Source organism: Antechinus flavipes, chromosome 1 (assembly GCF_016432865.1).
Source record: "Antechinus flavipes isolate AdamAnt ecotype Samford, QLD, Australia chromosome 1, AdamAnt_v2, whole genome shotgun sequence".
Lineage (NCBI taxonomy): Eukaryota > Metazoa > Chordata > Mammalia > Dasyuromorphia > Dasyuridae > Antechinus > Antechinus flavipes.
Window position 1 is genome coordinate 682,933,356 of NC_067398.1, and position 22,344 is coordinate 682,955,699.

At 34.8% G+C, this 22,344-nt stretch overlaps 1 protein-coding gene across 3 annotated transcripts in view; it reads right to left on the minus strand.

The window, feature by feature from the left end:
- LOC127545360 (E1A-binding protein p400-like) overlaps positions 1-22,344 on the minus strand; it is a 139,484-nt gene that overhangs the window by 113,143 nt on the left and 3,997 nt on the right. For all 3 annotated transcript variants that reach the window (XM_051972585.1, XM_051972584.1, XM_051972583.1), the window contains 2 exons: positions 6,837-6,977; positions 2,891-4,239 (listed from right to left, as the gene is read on the minus strand). In XM_051972585.1, the coding sequence (XP_051828545.1) occupies positions 2,891-4,204 (1,314 nt within the window). In that variant the 5' untranslated portion in view covers positions 4,205-4,239; positions 6,837-6,977. The remainder of the gene's footprint in view (positions 1-2,890; positions 4,240-6,836; positions 6,978-22,344) is intronic.

A 22,344-nucleotide genomic window follows, 5' to 3' on the forward strand; every position in this document is an offset into this window, starting at 1 on the left:
AAAAGACTGGTTGTCTTGCTGTCCTTGCTTATTTCAAAGTAAAACATAGTTTCATCACTTAAAATGTCAATGAAGTATACAAGAAAGAACAACTGCCTTTTTAACTCTACAACAATATTCAAATGAAGTGTACCCCAATTTGAAATGGACAAATCTCTGAACCTAAACAGACAAATCAAGAAGCATGATTGTTCTTTACAAAAGGAGATTAATTTTATGTCTTCAAAGTGCCTTAGTAGTAGTAGTAGTTGTTCTCCTAAAACATTTAGCAATGATTCAGTCTGTATATGATCAATTTTAAAGGAAACCTATATAATTAAAGCAAGGGACACTTTTTAAAGAGTCAACACATAAAAGTAGGTAGATGGGTTTTTTTTCTTCTGATTAAACAAAGAGGATGGCAGAATGAAAAAAGCTCTAGCTTGGGAGTGAGGAAACCTGGGCTCTATGTCAAATTTCTGTTACAAACTTTCTGTGTGATACTGACACGTCACTGCACCTCTCTGGGTCTCCTTATCTGGACAATGTCAGGGCCAGAAGAAAGGAGCTCCCAGGGCCCTTCCCACGCTAACATTTTAAGATCCTATGAAGAGGATTAGAAAATATTAAAACTAATGCTACTAAAGTTAAGCATGCATCTGATTTAGAAATTTACTGTTATGAAATTTTTCTAGACTTTAAATTTAAAACTCTCATTCTGTCTTGCACTGTACCGCCTTTTCTGTAAATTGTAGATAAATTTCAAAGACACAAGAAAGACCCCAACATTTAAAATGCCACACACAAAGAATCCTCAGCAATGTATAACCAGACATAAAATAAGTTTTAGATGACAAGCATGCTGAAAGCTACCACTGCTTTAAAGATGAATAAGAAAAAATAACTAAAAACTGTCCTGTCACTTAATCATGCAATTTCAGTTTCAGAGTTTATAGTTTTGAGAAAGGTTCATTGTTGTATTATGATTTTTTTAAAATAAGGAATGGGCACTGGGAAAAAATAGTGAATAGCAAATACGTTATTGAAGATTAAAATAATCAAATCTGGATGAATCTAAAATCCGGGATGAGACTACATTTTAGAACCATCGAAAAGTACCTGAAATGGCTGCTGCGGGGACGCAAAAGCAGCAGAAACATTTGGAGGAAGCTGGGTTGCAATAGCAACAGGAGTCCCAGTCTGCCCATCCTTTCCTGTCACAACCTTTACCTGAGAGAAGATATTTTGAGAAAAAAGGGAAAATAATTTTTAAGACTGCTCAAAAAGGCTTTGGCATTTTATCACTGATATTTCACTCAAATTTGGTTGGGAAAAAAAATAATAGGCACTAGAGTGACAGTTTATAAAAGCCAAAGTTTTCCGAATGCAATCTTTGCAGTTAATTCAACTTATCAAGTAAAATATACTTTTGTTAACTTTTTGTCTTAAAAAAAAAAAAAAAGACCTTAAAAATGAATGGCAGACAGTCTTTTCATTGAAAAAAATATATCCAGTCAGTGTACAGGCAACTAGTAAGGTGCCAACTCCATTATCAGAAGAGGCAATATTAAAAGGCCAATGAACCATGTTCAACAGGAAATGATAAAGACAAAGGAAAAATGCACAAAAAGAAGAAATCAATTTACAGACTAAGTCTGTTTCATTGGCAAATAAGCAAAGAGAAACTGAATTTAATTACATCATACCAATTCTGATAAAAACCTTAAAACAATTATATATTTATATCTTTTGAAAGATATGAAATGGTTCCCATTATCAGAAAGTTAAAGAAAACATACAATGACAAAGCCACACCAGATACATCCATTAACATCAATGAGCATAAGCAAAGAGACTAGCATTTGGGTACCAAAGGGCTGATTTCTTTGCAGAATAAGAGATGGCAGAGATTACAATTACATCAGCTAACTCATAAAACAAAACAAGCTTCACCAACACAGATTCACAGCACATGACACAGAAGCACAATATACAGTGCGTTACAGTACAATTCGTCCCTATCAACTTGTTCTGGGCCTGGGAAATATAAACAAAAGATCATCAATGTTTTAAGAATCCTTTAGCTTGGGGAAATTCTTCAATAATTCACCCACTGTACACAAAGTAAGATCAAATCTCAAAAATAAAAATCAGCCTACAAATACAATTCTCAAGTCATATTCTCCATGAAAATCAAAGCCTAAAATGACTATTTCCCAAAACTATAAATCATTTTATATTTCTACAGTTATTGTCACATTTAAATGACATAATAGGGTGACACTATATAAGATCTAGAAAATTCTGCTTCTGATTGGTCCTATGAAGAAGGCATTTTGACTCAAACTTTCTATTTAGGAATGGGAGAAATGGGGAGGAAATCCATAGGTAAAGTAATAACCACAACTTTATTTAGAAACAAATGGGTGTTTTTATGTATATTTATTTAATGACTAGTCCATCCCCTAAAGATTTAGATGCAGAACCTAGAAAATCAACTTGAATGTTTATTGAGCTATTAAATACTCTGCAAAACTCCATTCAATCACCAGCCAAGAGCCTAGAGTGAAGTAAAAAAAAATTTAGTCATGCCAGTTTGGTAAGATTAACCAAACCGAAAGCCCAATTTTTAATGGAAACATTTTAAGTGTCTTTACAATTACAAAAATCACCATCATTATTTTTTTTTCCTTTTAAAACACAGCCATTATTCTTTCCTACAGAAAAAAAGAACTTAAGAAAAACACATTCTTAACATTGCTATCAATCTTTCTTTATGAATAAAATCCCTCTGTACCTAAAAACAAACTCTTAAAAATATAAAATCGATACAAATATTTTATTTACCATTTCAAAGACTTTATCCTTCTTGACATTTTTCTTCTAAATTTTTAAGAAGTAAATTTCTTACCTCATCATTGATAACCTCAGATTTTTCTTCCTCTTCCTCTTCCTCAAGATCCAAATCATTTTGCTTAAGATATGCTTGTAAGGGTGCATAATGTTTTTTCTTAAAAGCTAAGAAATCCATCATATTCCCTTGAAAATGCTGCAAGAAAAATAATTCAATCAAATATTCCTTAAAGTTTTCCTTTAGAGCCTCCATTTCTCTGTAATGATGATCCAGACATTGCTTTCTCATTTGAGCTGTTTCTTGAGACGCTGGTGGAATTTCCTCCAATTTTTTAGGTACTTTTTTCACTCCTATATTTCCTGCAGGAGCCAGAGGAAGGTTGGAAAGACCCTGTGGCACAGTGGCTCTAGAAGGGCTGGTGGGTCCTGGGGGTGGTGAAGTCATCCCAAAGGCTGAAGAGCCTCCAACTCCAGATATTAAGACACCCGAAGGCCTCTCAAACCCCATTGGTCTATTTAACTGTTGTCCTTGAATTACTTGCTGCTGTTGAATCAGTTGTCCTTGAATAATACTACTGATTTGGGGTGGCAAGCTAGTCGTGGCGATGTGACCGGGGCTAGTCAGAGGCTGCATACTGGCACCACTAGCTACTGGGCTCTGGGGTCCAAGATGATGGATAGTGCCACCTGTCTGGGTATGGGGCTGCGAAAGTCTGCGTTCTCGAACGGTAATTGGGGCCCCCGCATGCTGGAGCTGAACCTGCCCTCCCTGAGCAATCTGGGCGATGCTCGAGCCCTCCTGATACACAAAGTGTCCGCCATTCGAAGGGCTCAAACTGATCTGTCTCACAAGGACACTGGCATCCACAAAGCCTCCAGTGGGGCTGGAGCTGCAAATCCCCAGTCCGGGGCCAGGAGTGCCTGCCCGCACACTCTGTAATGTCTGCACCGGCCCAGGGCTGGGCTGAGTTGGGCTTTGAGACTGGACCTGTTGGGGCAGTGGGGAGGTAACTTGAATGTAGGATGGGGAACCATGCTCAAACCTCCTTGGCTGAGAATTGAACTGAAAGCCTGGGGAAGTTGGATTGGGGATTGGCAAAGGGGTAAGGGTGATCTGCTGGTTTCCTCCAACTACTGGTCCAACATTCTGAAGTGTAATGTTTACATTCTGACCAGCTACTGGACTTCTATTCATAAGCTGCTGGATCTGGTAACTGGGAGACTGGGGTGCAGATGGGCTTGCTGAAGCCGCAAATGGAGCTGCAGGGGATTGGGGCAGATTTGAATGGGACTGCTGGTCTTCCCCCTCGCTGCCTGTGAAGGACCTGGACCTTTGGAGCTGCACATTCTGAGGACCATTGCCATGGTGCATTATCGCTTCCTTTTTTCTTCCAATTTAATACTCTCCTAAAGAAAAGAAGGAAAAAAATTAAATTACTTGAAGCATAAACACTATTTTTTATTACCATTTATTTAATGTGATAAAATTAAACATCTAGTAAGAGTACTAAAGTGGTTGAATATGTTAATTCTCCACTAATTTTTAGAATTCTAAAGAGGGAAAATAATCAGAGTGTTAACAAAAGTTGATTTTTTAAACTCAGTCAAGACAAGCTAAAACATTTAAAACATTTGCATTCTTTAATTCACAAACACATGCAACTAGGCTACAACCTGGGAGTTACCATTCAGTCTTCACACTATCATCCTTTACATCTAATCAGTTACCAAGTCCTGTCAGTTCCATCTCCTCAACATCTGACAATGATTCCTCTTCCTGTTCTCCAGTTACATCACATTAACACTAGGAGGGGACCTCAACACCTCTTGCTTTTTAATTGTTCTCCCCCGTTTCCCCTCCCTTACCCCGTTTCCAGTCTTTTCCCTTCTAAAACCCACAACAACCAATTTGATACTCCTAATGCACAGACCCAATCAGCACCTGACAATGTGATAACCTTTTTCCTTCTAGATATACTCTCCCTCTGCATTTTCATGACCTTACTCTTGGTTCTTCTATCAATTTGACTTCCCATTTTTAGTTACTTTTGTCTTCCATGTCATGCCCACTCTGAGTGTCCATCAATGCTCAGTCCTAGGTTCTCTTCTCATCTCTCTTACTGAGTGATCTCATTAGCAATCATGGATCCAATCATCTAGATACAGAAAATTTCTAGGATTGATCCAGACTTAATCTCTCTTCTAAGCTTCAGTAGTGTATATCAACTGCCTGAAAGAAATTTCAAACTGAATGTCCAGAAGACATTTCAAATTTACGTCCAAAATAAAACTCATTTTCTTTCCCAAAAAGTTCTCTCTTCTTTTGAATGTCCCAATTACTATCCACCTTTCCAGATACCCAGCATCACATTTTCATGTCATCTTCAACTCCTCTCACTCAGCCTACCTATTCAAGCAGTTATTGGATCCTATTCTTTCTTTCTTTACATCTCTTATGCATACTGTCACCACCCTAGTTTAAACCTTTATCATTTCTTGTCTAGATTACTGAAATAGCTTTCTAAATGGTTTTCCTGAATCATCTCTACCCATTCTAACTCTTCTTCCACTAAGCTGCCAAAGAGATTTTCCTAAAGCACAAGTCTATGTTACCCTCTAGTTCAACAAATTCCAGTGATTCCCTATTTCTTCCAAGATCAAATATTAAGTGCATAATATGCAAGCAACTATGTACAAATAAAATGTATACAAGATAAATTGGATAAATATCAAAGACAACTCAAAAAAAAAAAACTGTGCACCTGTAATACAAGAAAAAAATGGATATTTAAATATCTGCATAGAATTTATGTGATGAGAATGGAAGTGAATTCAGAAGTATTCAGAAGAATTCAAAAGTCTAATACTCTTGATTCTTTTATAGATGAGGAAACTGAAACCCAGAGAAACGAAGTGACTTGCCCACAATGACAAATCTAGTAAGGACAGAACCACATTTTGTGTCATCAGATATGCTCCTTGCATCAAAGCAAGAGGTCCACATTAAAAAATATCAATATCAAAGAAAACAATAATTTCAAAACAAATTTAAGATATTTATTTCTCTTAGCTGCAGTTATTTATTGAAACGATTTCTGAAGATAAAGGTAATAAAGATCAATTGTTGAACTTTGAGTTGGGAAGCTGTAGGTTTTGAATTCACTTCTGATGTTTGCTATGCTATCCTAGACAAATCATTTAACATTATGTACCTCAAGCAACTCATTAAGACGTATCTACTAAGTTGGCTGAAGTAGTTCCCATAATGAAATTTGCCCCTTCTAAAGAACTAGGTAAAGTTACAACATCTTACACAAAAATGTATCAAAAATAAATTATACAAAGATGTGTTGATGCATTAGTTAAAAAAAAATCCAGTTTTAAAAAAAAGGTTGCTAATATAAAAGAAAAAAATTTCCTAAAGTTTTTGTTCTTTGAAAAAAAAAAGTTTCATTATCATTAATAAATGTTAAACACTGAAACATATTGGCTTAAAAAGGCAAAAAGGATTACCAATTCAACTGATATACCATAACCAAAATATCAAATTTACAAACTTAATACATACTAATAAATTAACACAATATTAGACTAAAATATCTAAAAGATTACACAGGGAAAAATAACGTCCAATTATACTTAGCCCAATTCTAATCAAATGAGATCAATATTTGTATAGTACTTAGCATAGTTCACAATCTACCTTTCCAGCCAGTATCGCTCCCCCCCAAAAAACCTGACTTCTACAAGGATATTGTATAATCAAGTTCATTATTCACATCATTTTCTTTTATAAGTGCTACTTCACCCACCTCCCATTATGATCCCTTTTTTTCCTAAACATAATTACATATTGTCTTCTGTTAGTTTTTTTTTTTTCATTTTGTATCCTTTCTAACGAGATGGTATACTCCTTGAGGGCAGAGACCATGGCTTATGCTTATTTAAATTTTCTACTACACCAAATACAGTACTTTGCACAAAGAAGCTAAAAAAACACTTACTAATTAGTTCATCTGTTCATTCAATAAACATTTATCTTGGGCAAATCACATCATCTCTGGGCCTCAGTTCCCCCATCTGCAAAATGAGCGGGTTGGACTAGATAAGTGATCTCCAAAGTTGAGGCTTTGTTGGAAAGCACTCTGAAAGAAATTAGATACAGACCAACAGTTCATACCATATATTAAGTTAAATTCCAAAAGTTATTATGACTTAGACATAAAAGTTAACATTAAAAGCAAATTGAGGAACAGGGAAGAAATTATGTTTCTGACTATGAATAGGAGAATAGTTAATAATTTAAAAAGATAAAATGGAAAATTTGATTATATATAACAAAAACAATTTTGCACTAACAAAATTAATGCATTTAAAATTCGAGAAACAGGTAATAGAAAAATCTGTAACAAATTTCTCTGATAAAGTGTCATATACAGGAATATATATATATATATATATATATATGTAAGGAATATACAGTCAAATATATAAGACTAAGATCCATTCCCTAAAAGATAAATGGACAAAAAGTAGGGACAGTTTTCAAAGGAAGAAAAACAAAGCTATTAACAACCAAATATATTTTAAATAACTATTAGAGGAATACAAATTAGTTTCACTTCTTAGTCGATGATCTTAGATGAGGACAAAGGAGGAAAATGAGCAATGTTGGAGGGAGTACCAAAAAAAAAAAAAAAAGCACCTTCAGACAGTGTTGGTGGAGCTATAAACTAATCCAATCATTCTGGAAAGCAACTGTACTCCAAAAGTCACTAATCTATGCTATCCTTTAAGACTAGTCCCTTTTCCAATACCACTATTAGGCCTATACCTCCAAAAGAGATCAAAGAAAGAGGAAAAGGACCATAAGTACAAAATATTTATAGCAACCTTTTTCATAATAGTAAAAACTTGGAAAATAAGGGAGTTGGCCACCTGTGGGGAAATGGCTAAACAAATTACGGTAAATGAGTAGAATAGAGTATGATTGATTATGCTATTAAAAAATGACAAAATTTCAAAGTGTCAGAGGAAATTGAAAAGACCTTTATTAATGGATGCAGAATAAAATGATAACTAAATGAACAATTTTTATAACAGCACCACTAAGAAAAATAGCTTTAAAAGACTTTAGATCTCTGACAATGAGAAACCACAATTCCAAAAGAACCAAAGGTATACCATCCACCTCCTTCCAGAAAAGTAGACTTAAAATACAGAATGAGATGTACATTTGTGAATATGACCAATGTGGGAATCTGTTTTATTGGATTATAAATATTTGGTATGAGTTTTGTTTTTTAATTTTTCAATTAGAGGAGGGGGGAAAGAAAACAAAGACTATTAAAATAAATAAATGCCAAAAAAAAAGAATACTTATTGGCTATAATCAAGATTAGACAAATAAATGAAATATTAATCAAAGGGAATGCTTAATATTTTATATCCAACGTGATAAATGTGTGCATTAACAAATAAAAGAATATGTCAAAAAATAAAAACAAAATGAGAGGCCTTGGTCGAACTCCAAGAGGGTTGAACTCAACCATTCAGAGGAGAGTATGACTGGTGACACTGTAGTATTCCCTGCCACAACAAATCTTGGGCTTGCCTCTAAAATCTTTCAATACTCCCCTATACCTCTCCCAAATTGTCCTTTCCTAGTTTCAGGGAACAATCAGGAAGGTCCAAAAACCTGTTGTACCCTAAGTCCAAAAAAGTGTCTCCACATCCTGCCTGGCTCCCTATCATCTTGTGGCTATTTGGGCACCCTTCAGCTCTGATTTAGTCAATGAGTAAATTCCTATGCTGAAAATGCTCTCCATTTGGCACTGTCTCTTAACTGCCAAATCTGATGGCCTTTTCTTAATTTATGTCCTTCTTGACTTCTCTGTAGCAACTGATTCTATGGCTCATTTTCCCCCCTGTCTATATCCTCTCCTCTCATAGTTGTCACCTCACTGTTCCTCTTGGGTCTTTTGCTAGTTTAACTCCCTTTTCTCAGTCTCCTTTATTCCATTACTCACAACACACTTCTCAACAGATGATAAGTTATACCCCAAGGATTTGTCCTAAACCTGTTTTCTATATTCTCTCTACACTCCCTCACTTGATGATTTCATCAGTTCCCAAGTACTTAGTTATCATCTCTATAGAAATGATTCTCAGATCTATATCTAGGGATCTAGTCTCTGTCCTCAACTCCAGTCCAATATGACCAACTACCTAAAATGTTGGATTTGATGTCTAGAATTTCAAACTCAATGTGCCCTGAACAGAACTTGTTACCTTTTGTCTCAAAACCCACTTCTGTTCCAAGTTCCCTTTTTCTGCTAAGAATACTATCTTCCTTCACAGTTTTGCAAGTTGTCCTTGCAGTTAGTTACCTCTGATTCTCTCATTTTCCCTTACAGCCAATCAATTGTCAAATCTTATCATTTCTGCTTCCACAACATCTCTCTCATCTCTCCTTTTCTCTTAAAATGCCATTACCATTACCTTAGTTCAGACCCTGGTCATCTTTCTTCAGAACTAGTGCAATGGCATTCCTCTGTTTCATGTCTCCTCTCTCCAATCAATCTTCCACAAAGCTGCCAAAATGATTATTGTAAAATGCAAGTCTGACATGTCACACTTACTTACTCAATAAATTCCACTAATTCCCTATTGACATTAGGATAAAGTGTTACTTTATCTTTATTATAACTTTGTGATTTCTACTTTTGTAGAAGTTTTATAACATACATAATTATTAGCATAATATACTACATAATTTATGAATATATAATATAAAGGGGATGCATGCCCAATAGATACAATCAAAAAAATTTGGAGATCATTAGTCTAGACAACCTTTTAAGTTCCAGCTCTAAATATAGGGTCTGGTGATCTTAAGATAAAGTACCAATCTAAGGGTACTAGGAATTTGAAAGGCAGGAGAAAGGAGCTAAGAACACTATATTAAGTACCAGGGATACAATGTCTTTTTTTTTTTTTTTAATTCTTGCCTTCAAGCAACTTTCATCAAGTACTATGATAAAAAAAATCCAGGGAAATCTGATGGAAAGTCATCTTGATTGGCAATTGAGTAAGAGCCCCTGAAGTCACAACTTCAATATCATCCATGACTCCTCACTCTCACTTGCCTTTACCAAATCTTCTCTCTGTATCTCTACAACATTTCTAAAATACAGCCTCTCCTCCCCACTCACAAGGCAATATCATCTCAGTGCAGGACTTCATCACTTCTTCCTTGGGACTATTCTATGATGTCTTTAACTGCAGCCTTTCCCCTCAAGAGTCCATCCTCCCTTCACTCATCTGTCAAAGCTCATCTTCCTGAAGTGCAAGTCTGACCACGTATATCTGACCAAGTCTGATCAAATATAAATAAACTCCTGGATCATTGTACATGGCAACAATATTATATTATCAATATATAACAATATATATTATCAATTCTATAGCCGTGACTCTGTCCAACAATGAAATGACTGAGGCCAGTTTCATGATCTCGTGATGAAGAGAGCCCTCTACACGCAGAAAAAGGACCACGGGAACTAAGTGTGGATCACAACATAACATTCTCACTCTTTGTTGTTCATTTACATTTTGTTTTCTTACTCGTTTTCTCCTTTTTGATCTGATTTTTCTTGTGCAGCAAGATAATTGCACAAATATGTTTTTATATGTTGGATTTAACATATTTTAACCTGTGTAACATATATTAGATAGCTTGCCATCTAGGGGAGAGGATGAGGGGAAGGAGTGGAAAATTTGGAACACAAGGCCATGTAAGGATCAATGTTGAAAATTATCGATGCATGTCTTTTAAAAAAAAGCTTTAATAAGAAAAAAATTCAAATAAAAATATGTATAAACTCCTGTTTGATATTTAAAGTATTTCGCAACTTGGCCCTGTCCCTATCTTGTCATCCTTCTTACATTCTATTCTCCTTCTCACACTCTTTGATTCACTAATTCTGGCCTCCTTGTTATTCCATTCTCCAGTTTGCAATGACTGTCTCCCATAACTGAAATGTACCTCCTCTTCACCTTTGCATCTTAGAATTCTTCATTTCTTTCAAGACTTAGCTCAAAGCACCAGTGGCTTCATAAAACCTTTTTTCTGGTCTCAGCTGCTAGCATAGACCATCCCAAAACTACCTTTTATTTATTTTGAAAACATATAGCCATCTCCGTGATGTCATTGTCTTTTGTATTCCTAAAGTTTAGTACAATAAAAACATAGTAGGTTCTTAATAAAATTTTTAATTAACTACTTACAAACTAATTTACTTGGCCTACTATGAATCTAGATGGCCCTATGCCCCAAATCATGCTTCACCTCCCATCCCTTTCAGCCATACACCTATATCATTTTACCACTTGCCTTACTTATCATAACTCCCTCCCAGCCCCTCTTCCCCGGCTTTCCATGTCTTGCTCTCTAGGCAAAGAAATCAAATCATTGCTATCATTGCTTTTCAATATTTCACTGTCAATTGACTGCTCAATACATCAATTCATCACCCCCATGACTCCCCAGACCAAAATTACTTTATGGTACATGAATATAATGAAATTATATTGTAAAAAAATAATGAGATATGATGAGTATGAAAAATATAGAGAAACATGTAAAGTCCCACAGGAACAAAATGAAGTAAGCAAATGGAGGAAAACAATAAACATAATAATTACAATAATGTACAGAACAAAAAAAAAAAAAAAAAAAAAGGAAAGAGGAGGGAAAAAAGCAACTAAGTGATGATTGTGATAAACTTAGTCCCAAAGAAGAATGAAATTCATGGGTGCACAGCTGCCAAATTCAGCTGATATCTAAGTCAGTTTAGTCAAGTTGACTTTTTCCTTTCTTTTGTGCTTTGTTATAAGTGAAAAGACACTGAGACTATGCAAAAGGATTTATCTAGAAATGGTGTTGAGACAAAAATTTAAGATATCAATAAAAATGACTAAATCATGAAGGCCTTTAAATGGCAAGCTGAGGAGTTTATATCTTATCATAGTATTATCAATCTCAAGCTGGATGGGATCTTAAGAATATACTTATTCCAATCCCTTCCTTTTACATAGGCAGAAATTGAAATCCAGGAAGATAAAGCAATTTCCACAAAAGTACAGAAGTAGTAAACATTAGAAATTAAATTTAAAACCAAACTCTCTGATTCCAGAACTCATGCTCTTCCCATTGTACCCCCTTGGCTTCTCTATCCTAAGAAGTCCCTGAAAATTCTTGAGGAGGAAAGTTGCAAGTTCAGAAAAGACTGAAGGTCTTATGAAGACCAAGAGGGAATTGTTACCACAGCACAAAGGCTTAATCTAGAGTGAAAGCTATACTGAATGAAAATAAGGACATTCAAAGGGATGTTGTGCCAATAACATGAAAAAAACTTATTTAAGCAAGAGATTAGAAGTAGAGGAATAAAGATGAGTGAACAATGGAAAATGACTACAACTGAATAACTAGGATAGTGATATCTTCAAGAGAAATTAAGGAAGTGGGAAGAAAAGGTAGCTTTTGAGGTAAAGATGAGTTCTGTTTTGAACATGTTGTGTTTGAGATGCTTAATGAACATCAAAGTGAGATGCCCAACAAGCCCAGAGCTCAGAAGGGAAACTAAGATGAAAATCCTCTACAGAAAGACAACTGAGTCCATAGGAGCTAATTAATCAAGGAGAGAAGAAGGGAAGGGAATCCAAGACAAAGTTTGATAAGCATATACAGCAAAGAAGAAGGAAATAAATGATGATGCAACAAAGAATCACAGATTTAGCGATAGAAAGGATATTAGAAATCATCTAACTGTATCTCCTCTTTTATCCATATTTAAAATTTTAAAAAAAGAGGTCTTCCAAAGTTACCCACATCCTTTAACCAGAAATCATGTAGCTTTTCCAGATCAGGAGAACTATTAGAAAGCTATATTAAAAGAAGCCAAAGAAGAAGAGAATATCCAGGAGGAAAAGATAGTCAACAATGTAAAAAGCTGAAAAGAGGTCAAGAAGAATGAGATTTGAGAAAAGACTATTAGATTTAGGAATTAAGAAATTGTTATTACTTACAAAAAGCACTGAAGTAGTCAGAAATCAAGAAGCTGTGAAGGGCAAGAGAAGTGAGGAAGTAAGAGACAACTCTGTGAAGACAACTTTTTCTCTGAGTTTCTGAAAGGGAAGAGAGAGATGCAGGATAAAAGCTTGAGGGGACAGCAGGGCTAAGTGAAGAACTTTTTTTATGGACTAATGATAAGCATAGCATCATTTTATAAGCATCAGAGACCACGAATAAAGAGACATTAAAAATGGAGTGAGAGGGAGAATGGAGAGGAGATGACAAAAAGTGTCAAACTCCCTAAAGGAATGCATAGGATCAAAAGCACCAGTGAATAGGTTGGCCTAGGTAAGGAAAAAGCACTGACCTCAGAGGCCAGAGAAAACAAGGAAAGGATAAAGGACAAAGTGGAGGAATTTTGAGCTTTAAAAAAGAATGAAAAGATATTCAAGGTGGAAAGAGTCCTTAAATTTCTCAATAAGGATGAGGATGAGGAAGTGCAGAAGGAATAGTATAGAATTGAGGTATAATGGACTATTGGAGAAGTATATAATCAGATTTAAATGTAACTGGGAAATATTTTAACAAAAATTAAAATATAACAATAAAGATAATGTTAGCTTTCTATGTCAATATGTAGCACAGAAGGATTTTTATTTATAGTTTAGTGGCTCCTTTCTGTTTGAGTGTAGGAAGTTTAAAGAGAATAGAGATTTGGAAGAGCTGCTAAATACAATAAAGTACCACAGAGTCAATGGAAAAAAAAAAAAATGACTTGTAGCTTGAACAAGACATTTGATTTTCTATGGCCCAGTTTCCCTACCTGTAAAATAAAAGTACTGAGTTGACTAACCATTAAGATATCTTCCAGCTCTAAAGCTCTAGATATCAAACTTTTATCTCCCTATACTCCATGAAGTAGGCAAATGAAATGATTTTTAAAAAAGAAAATAAAACTATAAGAAATGATAAGCAGGCTGATTTCAGAAAAGCAAGAAAGGACTTATATGAACTGATGCTGAGTGAAGGGAGTAGAGCCAAAAGAACACTGTACACAGCACAGCAAAACTATGTGACGATAAACTCTGACAGATGTGGCTCTTTTCAACAATGAGGTGATTCAAGGAAAATTCCAATAGACTTATGATGGAAAGTGCCATTCACATCCAGAAAAAGAACTATAGATACTGTGAATCAAAGCATAGTATTTTCACCTTTTTGTTGTTGTTTGGTTTACTTCTTTTCTTTTCCTTTTTGATGTTTTTTTTTTTCTTGCACAGCATGATGAATATGGAAATATCTTAGAAGAATTGCATATGTTTAACCTATATCAGATTGCTTGCTCTTGGGGAGGGGGAAGCAGAAAGGAGAGGGAGAAAAATTTGATCTTACAAAGTTAAATATTGAACACTTTCTTTGCATGTTTTTGGAAAAATATTATTAAAAAAAGGAAAGATAGGTGGATGAATTACTCATGTTTAAAACTATAATTTTTAGCCTACATGTGTTGAAAAAACAACACTGTGCTTTTGTGATATCTACATCTAAGAAATTTAGATATAAAAAATTACTGTTTTCTATAAGATATATAACAATATCAATGGCATTTAAATTTAATGATTAATACTGGTTTTAAATGTCCAATTGCATTATCCATACAATTTACATGGATAAGATTACAGTTGGGAAAAAACCCACTAATTAAATGTTTCTATTCAACTTTTTAAGCAACACACTCTCCAAATTGAGAAATTATCAAAAAAGCATTTTAGATATAAACAAACAAAAAAAGAAAATATGAACTAAACAAATAAATCCTTAAGTATTTTCTGAGTGCTTATTAAGTTTAGCGTAGAAGGTCTTCTGTGCCCCAAATTTAAAGTAGTAAAAGAGGTCTTTTATTTCACTGCCTCAAATCTCACTTTACACCAATCTAGCTTCCATATACTTACTATGGAGATTTTTCTAAAGCATAGGTCTATCAGTCTCTACTCAGTAAACTATAATCATCCCTGTTACTTCTAGAAGCAAATATGAAGTCCTTTTAAAGTTCTTTACAATCAAGACCCCAACCTACTTTCCAATATTAATCCCTTTCATATACTCCAGTTAAGTAGGCAATAATCAATCAACCAACAGACATTTATTAAGTAACTATTATGTGCCAGGAACCAATGCTTAGCTTATAGAAGACAAAGGCAAAAAAACAGTCCCTGCCCTCAAAAAGTTCACAATCTAATGAATAAAGACAACACATGAAAAGAAGCTCAAAAAAGGGGGAAGAGTAGAGGAGGGGGAGAGAGGAGGGCAGGTCCCCATCTGAGTCTCTATCCTTTGCACTGGTTTACTCCAATGCATTAAACTTCCTCCTCTCTCTTGCAATCTCTAGTTTTAAGACGGAGTGGATACATCACTAAGTATCACCTTCTATAAGAAATCTTTATTCATACTCTGAACTACTAGTATCGTTCCTCCCAAATTACCTTGTATCTATCCTGAATATATAAAGGGAGGGGGATGGGAGTAAAGAGAAACAGAATGGTAGAAGGAGACATTGAGAAATAATGTGAGAGAGAGAGAGAGAGAGAGGGGCGGACAGACAGACAGACAAAGACAGAGAGAGATAGAGAAAAGAGGCAGATAGAGACAGTGAGAAGAAAAATGAAAGAGATAAAAAAAAATAAGAGAAAATGAGAGTCAGAGAGAGAACATTAACTCTTTGAAGACAAAAACTACTTCACATGTCACTGTATCTCAACACCTAACAATATCTGGGCATACAGCAGGTAATTAATAAACTTGGTTAACTCATAACAATTAGAAAACCATTAGACTACAAGATTGAAAGATATAGGTTGAACTGATTAGTGGAAGTAAGGGATGATATTGGCCAAGACTTGGGGGAAAAATGGTAGTAAAGCACCTTAAAGTTTGCAAGCAGGGGCAGCTAGATGGTGCAGGAATCAGGAGAATCTGAATTCAAATGTGACCTCAGACACTTAACACTTAGTAGCTGTGTAACCCTGGGTAAGTCACTTAACCCCAATTGCCTAATCAAATAAAAAAATAAATAAATGAAGTTTGCACAGCACATTACCTAATCGTATCCTCACAATGTTGAGAAAAGGGTGTTATTATTATCCATTTTACAGCTGCAGAAACTGAGGCTTTCATTTCATTTTCATAGAAGTGAAATATCTTGCCCAGGGTCATACAGTTATTAAGAGTCTGAGGATGGATTTGAACTATAGTCTTCTTGACTTAGATCCTATACTTTATTCATGGAACCACCAGCTGACAGAACAATCACATTCTAAAGATTCAAGATCTCTTTTTTTATGGTGTTAATTCTAATAATAAACATGCAAATTGACAGTTTATTAACATATAAAGAAATAATTTCATAGTAAATACTGGTCTGTTATTAAAAACTTTACTGGCTTCTTTAACAGCTTTGTTATCCTCTATTAAGGTATCTAAATTCCAAGTAGCCAAATAGAACCAAAGTAGGCACAGGAGGGGAAAAGGGGAGGGAGGGGTATTCAAGATCATATTTAAGAACCTTTCCAACTTTAAAATCCATGGTATTAATGTTTAGAATCAAAAAAGTTATATAGTATGAATTTTTTTTGGTTTTATTGGTTGGTGGAGCTGTGAAATGACCCAACCATTTTGGAGAATAATTTGAAACTATGCCCAAAGAGTTATAAAACTGTGCATACCCTTTGACACAACAGTGTTTCCACTGGGCCTATATTCCAAGAAAATCATAAAGAAAAAGACCAATGTGTGCAAAAATATTTGTAGCAGCCTTTTTTGTGCTAGCAAAGAACTGGAAAATGAATAGATGTCCATCAACTGGAGAATGGATGAATAAGTTGTGGTATGTAAAGATAATGGAATATTACTATTCTAAAAGAAATAATCAACAGGATGATTTAAGATAGAAAATGCCATCTACACCCAAAAAAAAGGACTATGGAGATTGAATGTAAATCAACACATGGTATGTTTACTTTTCTTTTCTGTTTTGGTTTTTTCCTTGTGTTCCGATTTTTCTCTCCCAACATAATTCATAAAGCAATGTGTATTAAAAATAACTACTTAAAAAAATAAATCAACATACTCAGAAGATCAAAAAAGAAAAAGGAATAGTATGAACCTAGAACATTCGTTTAGAAAAGTTTAAAACAAACAAAACTAATTTTTTTACACATAAAGTCATAAAGCTGTTGAATTCATTCCCTCAGATACTGTTAACAAATTATTTCAACAAAGACAGACAATGCATAATATCTCAAGGGAAACATTTCATTCGCTTTTACAATTCTCATTATGGAGAATCAAGATTTTCCCAAACCAGGCCCAGAATAACCACTGATTGGACCATAATAATACTATCCTAACAAACTTGAATTTAATTCAACAAAAATATATATAGTGCTTACTATACATAAGACACTGAGCTAAGCATGTCATCTTTTCAGAGATGAAAATAAGAGTCTTTGCCTCTAACTCACAATTTCAAAGAGAGGTAAGAGAAGACAGTCTTCACAGTTTATGGGAACTTTCCCTCTTTCACTCATTCTACATGCCAGCCAACCTGGCCTCTGCTGTTCCCCATGAGGTATCATGGTACAAATGAAAGAATAGTATATTTGGAGTCGGAGAGATAAGGGATCAAATCCCACACTTTCTCATTAGTGAGATTATTTAAATTGGGGAAATTACTTAAAAGTCTCTGAGCACCTCAACTTCCTGAGCTGCAAAATGATGGGTTTAGACTAAATGATCTTAGACTCTTCCAGCTCAAAATCTATGAAATGAATTATGATATGCATGTCATGTATGCTGATAAAAATAAAAAACATCACAAACCAAATATAGTTTACACTACCACAGATTTTCTAAATGGAACTAAAATCATGCTACAAACAACTACTTTTTAGTCTACCCATTCAACTAGTTCCAAGTCCATCCAATAAAAATCTTACCTAGATCACATCTCTCTATCCTATCCACAAAAGAAGAATGTAAATGTCTCACTAAAACCTCAGTAAACTACACAAACACATTATCATGCCTTAAATCCACTAGTCAAGAAATCCTGTCAAAAAAAAATAAAATAAAATTAGTCTAGCTCACATGACCTTTTCTTAAGGTCTGATGTAGATCACCAGTTCCTTTTCTAGATGTTCACTAATTATTCATCCCTTTAAACATTCTAGATTTTTTCTTGGAATTCCAGCTTAATACTTTGGCCTAGGATTTGCACATTTTATCTTTCGTTCTCTTTTTTGAAAATTGGGACAATATTTGCCTTTCTCTACTGTCCTGAAATACCTCTCACCCCTCCATTATTTTTCAAAGAACCCTGACAATGGCTTATCTTCATAGCACCCAGTACCATGCCATTATCTTGGCATGTAGCTCATTTGGGGACATTAACATATCAAACAGTCAAATACCTTTTTACTATGTCCTACTTGCCTAAGATTTCAACTCTTCATTAATCATTTTTATTTTATTCTTTACAATCCAAAAACTTTGGACAGAGATTTTAACTCTTAAAGCATCTCTTACAAATATCCCTTCTGTCTACTCAGATTCTGTCCATTGAACTAGAACAGTCTCTAACCTGTGATTGGCCAGAGGCAAATGGAGCAGGCTAAAATATCAGGGATAAAACAGAAGTTTAATTTTAAAGTGAGGAAAACACTTGCAAGCCCAAGTTCCTTCTCCTGAGAAACATGCTGAAGCAAAGCCAGAGCTTAAATACATGAAAAACTACAAATGGGCTGAACCATGGCACAATCTTTCTCAGGCCTCGATCAGCAGCTCTCATGGAAGGCTCATACATAGACTGTTCCTATCCTACAGGAACAGTCTCCAGGTTGACTCTCACAGTGGGAGACGGAACCAGAGCACACACACATACTCCCTCCCTCCCTCCCTCCTGTCTGTCTCTCTCCCCCCCCCCCCACTCCTAATTAGCTTCCCTATCTTCAGTCGCTTACTTTTCCAATCCATTCTCTACCAACCGTGTCACCCTCCTGCTCATAAAGTTTTAACGTCTCCCTATTTAGGTAAAGGCATAGAATAGAACATTAGGCTTCCAATCAGAAAAATCTGAGTTCAAACCTGAAGACCCTAAGCAAGTCGTTTAACCTCTGTCTGCCTTGTTTCCTAAACTGTGAAATGAGGATTATAATAGTCCTTGCTTCACTAGAGTTACTGAGAATATTAGATGAGATAACATTTGTAAAAAGCCCTGTGCCTAGTATTTAGGAAATACCACAGAAATATATATTCCTTTTTAGGGAGATACGATATACAAACTTTCCCATTTGGCAAAAGCCCTTGAGAGGTTCCAGCCTGCCTTTCCTACTTTATTCAATATTACTCTTCTTCCCATTCTCTCTACCTGTCAGACATAATGGCCTATTAGCTGTTTTGCCAGTACAATATCCTGTTTTCACCCCACCCCCAACTCCTCCCTCTTCATTTTCCCCTTATGAATCGCTGAATCCTTCAAAATTCAGTCCAAATGTGACCAACTCTTGGATAAGGACTTTTCTGATGATTCCTTCCCCAGATGTTAGGGCCACCCCTTGTTTACCTTGTTTCTGTGAATATATTTTCTATTTACTTATATATGTATATATTGTTTCTCCCAAAAGAACATAAACTCCATAACAGAGAATGTTTTATTTTGTTTTGAACAAATTGAAGACAAATGCCTAACAGCAAAAGAAAACTGGGATAGTTCCATCTCCTTCCTGTCAACATTTAGGGTCTTTTAGATCATTCCATTCTTCCCTTGATCCTATTAATCCTTCTCTGATCCTCTATTGCCTTTATTACAGCTACAAGAAATCTTTTAAAATTATGGTTTTATGTCCTTGGTAATCTTAGCTCCTTCTGAAGGACTAAGCACTATGACACTAAGGGCAATGCTTTTGTATTTGTCTTACATTATATTCCCTTACTTTGAAAATTTCTTTTGATGTTGAAATATGTTTCCATGATTGCAAATACACAAAATATATCAAGTTGCTTGCTATCTGGGGAGGGGAACGGAGAGAGGAAAGAAAATTTGGAACTCAAAATTTTATAAAAATGAACATTGAATTTATAATAATGAATGTTATAAAAAATGTTTATCTTTACATGCAATTAGAAAAAATACTATTTATAAAATTTCTTTTGATAATTTTCATTAAAATTTTGACTTGTATAAGAAAAGTCATTAACCTACTCATAACCTTTAATCCAAATAGACTCTATCCAAAAAAGCCAAAGACAAATAGGCCCCACAAAATATTCACAGCATCATTTTTTGTAGTTGGAAAAACCAGAATCAGTGGGATCCTATCAACTGGAGAACTGCTGGTCAACTGGGGTGTATGAATGTAATGGAATACTATTATACTATAAGAACTTAACATGAAAATTCAGAAAAGGATTGGGAAGCCTTAATATGAAGTGATGCAAAGTGAAGTAAGGACAACAGAAAAATGAAGTAGCCACAAACAATGTAAAAAAAGAAAAGAAATAATGTAAATAAAAAACTAGTAAACTAATTATAATGATCAATCTCAATTTGGGAGAATGAACAATGAAATACATCTCCCTCCTCTTGATAATTAGGTGGAAGACTAGAGAGATATAGAATACTACATAGGTTATCAGATTTATCACTGCATTGATTGGTTTTATTTAACTGTTTTTATTGTAAGTGAAGGTTCAATAAAGCGAGAATATACTGGGAAGTGACTGGTGTCAAAACAAGTTATAGCTATAAAACTATAAAAATAAAAAGCAATATAAATTGAACTCTCTAAAGAGAAAATGTTTAAAATAAATGAAAGTCCATGGGTTGAAATAACACCTTACAAATATACAACAGTACCTTTAGGTGATTCCTTTTTTTCTACTTAACAAAAACAGTTTCTCCTTGTGGGCTTCAGATACCTGCAGATTTTCACTGTTTAATTTCAGTGCACAAGATCTTAATCACCCTTTATCTAAACCCTCTGGATTCTCCTCTCCCAAAATCTATGCAAGTGTGAGATCTGCCTGCTTTTCTAAGTGTTCCTAGAATGGATGTTTCATTTTTCTTTAGCAACCAGTTTCCCCTGCTAGTATAAATCAAATCTAGAACAGAAGTTCCCTTTGCTATGCCTCTGCCATTTAAAGAATGAAATTATCTAATTTTATAGTAAACCAAAAAAATATTAGCTGCTCTCCTTTTGACAATAACATATGTATGGATCACTACTATACTGTGCCTTAATGTCAGGACACATTGCTCCTTCCCTCTTTCTGAGTAGGTGACCTATGTTCTACTCCAGTAACAATACTGCTATTTTTGCCTCTGTTTATACCCCAACAGAAACCCCTTTCCCCTGATTCCTGGATCTTCTCATATGACACTATTATTCTTAATATACAATACTATTATATTTCTATTCAATCTCTTTTTCCAAATTCCTTTACTTATAAATAAAAGACATTCCCTTCCAGAACCTGTCACAGGTACTAGTCTCAGTGATATGGCAATTTTGCCTTCTTATTTTGGGATCGCTAGTTCATCTAGTTTGTTAATCATTCTCTGTGTATTTGAGACTAGAGGTTGGACCAAATGCTTCCCTAAAACTTGTGTCACTTGAATGTCTCTATTGCAACTCTTATTCCTTCATTGTAGCTACTTCCTAAGGGATCTAATTAAGTTTATAAATGCATGGAATTTTCTCTTTTCCCCTATCTTTTCAGTATCAAGTCCTTTAAATTAGATTTGAAAGATGCTAAGACAGAAATTTGTTTTTTATTAGCCTATCTTTACATGTATTCCATTTCTGGCCAAGTCTCTTATCATTCCTGCATTTTAAACAATGACTCAAATCTTATTCTAAAACATTATCTTTCTTCTAAAGTCTTGCTTTCAGTAGGAAGTAGAGGTGAAAAGGATATCTCTATCCCTAAAGTGACCAATTTCCGGCTCAAGACGTTCTCAAAGTGGCCCAGATTCCTTCTAGTACTATCAATTTTGTTTTCATGAATCTCATTCAGTTCAACAATCTTGGAAGATTCTCTTAAGTTGCAGAAAGACAGCAATCCTCTATTTTTTTTTTTTTTTTTTGGCTGAGACAATTGGGGTTAAGTGACTTGCCCAGGGTCACACAGGTAGGAGATGTTAAATGTCTGAGACTAGATTTGAACTCAAGTCCTTCTGACTTCAGGGCTAATGTTCTATCCACTGGCACTTAGTTGCCCCAGCAATCCTCTTTATTATTAATGTTCAATCAACAAAGAGCTGCCTTTGTATCTTTTAACAGAGTCATTCACCAGCCATCACTGTTCATTTTTCCTACTCTGACCTTTACAGCATTATCTTTCATCTAGTAACACTTGTACATCCATTACCTAGTACTTAA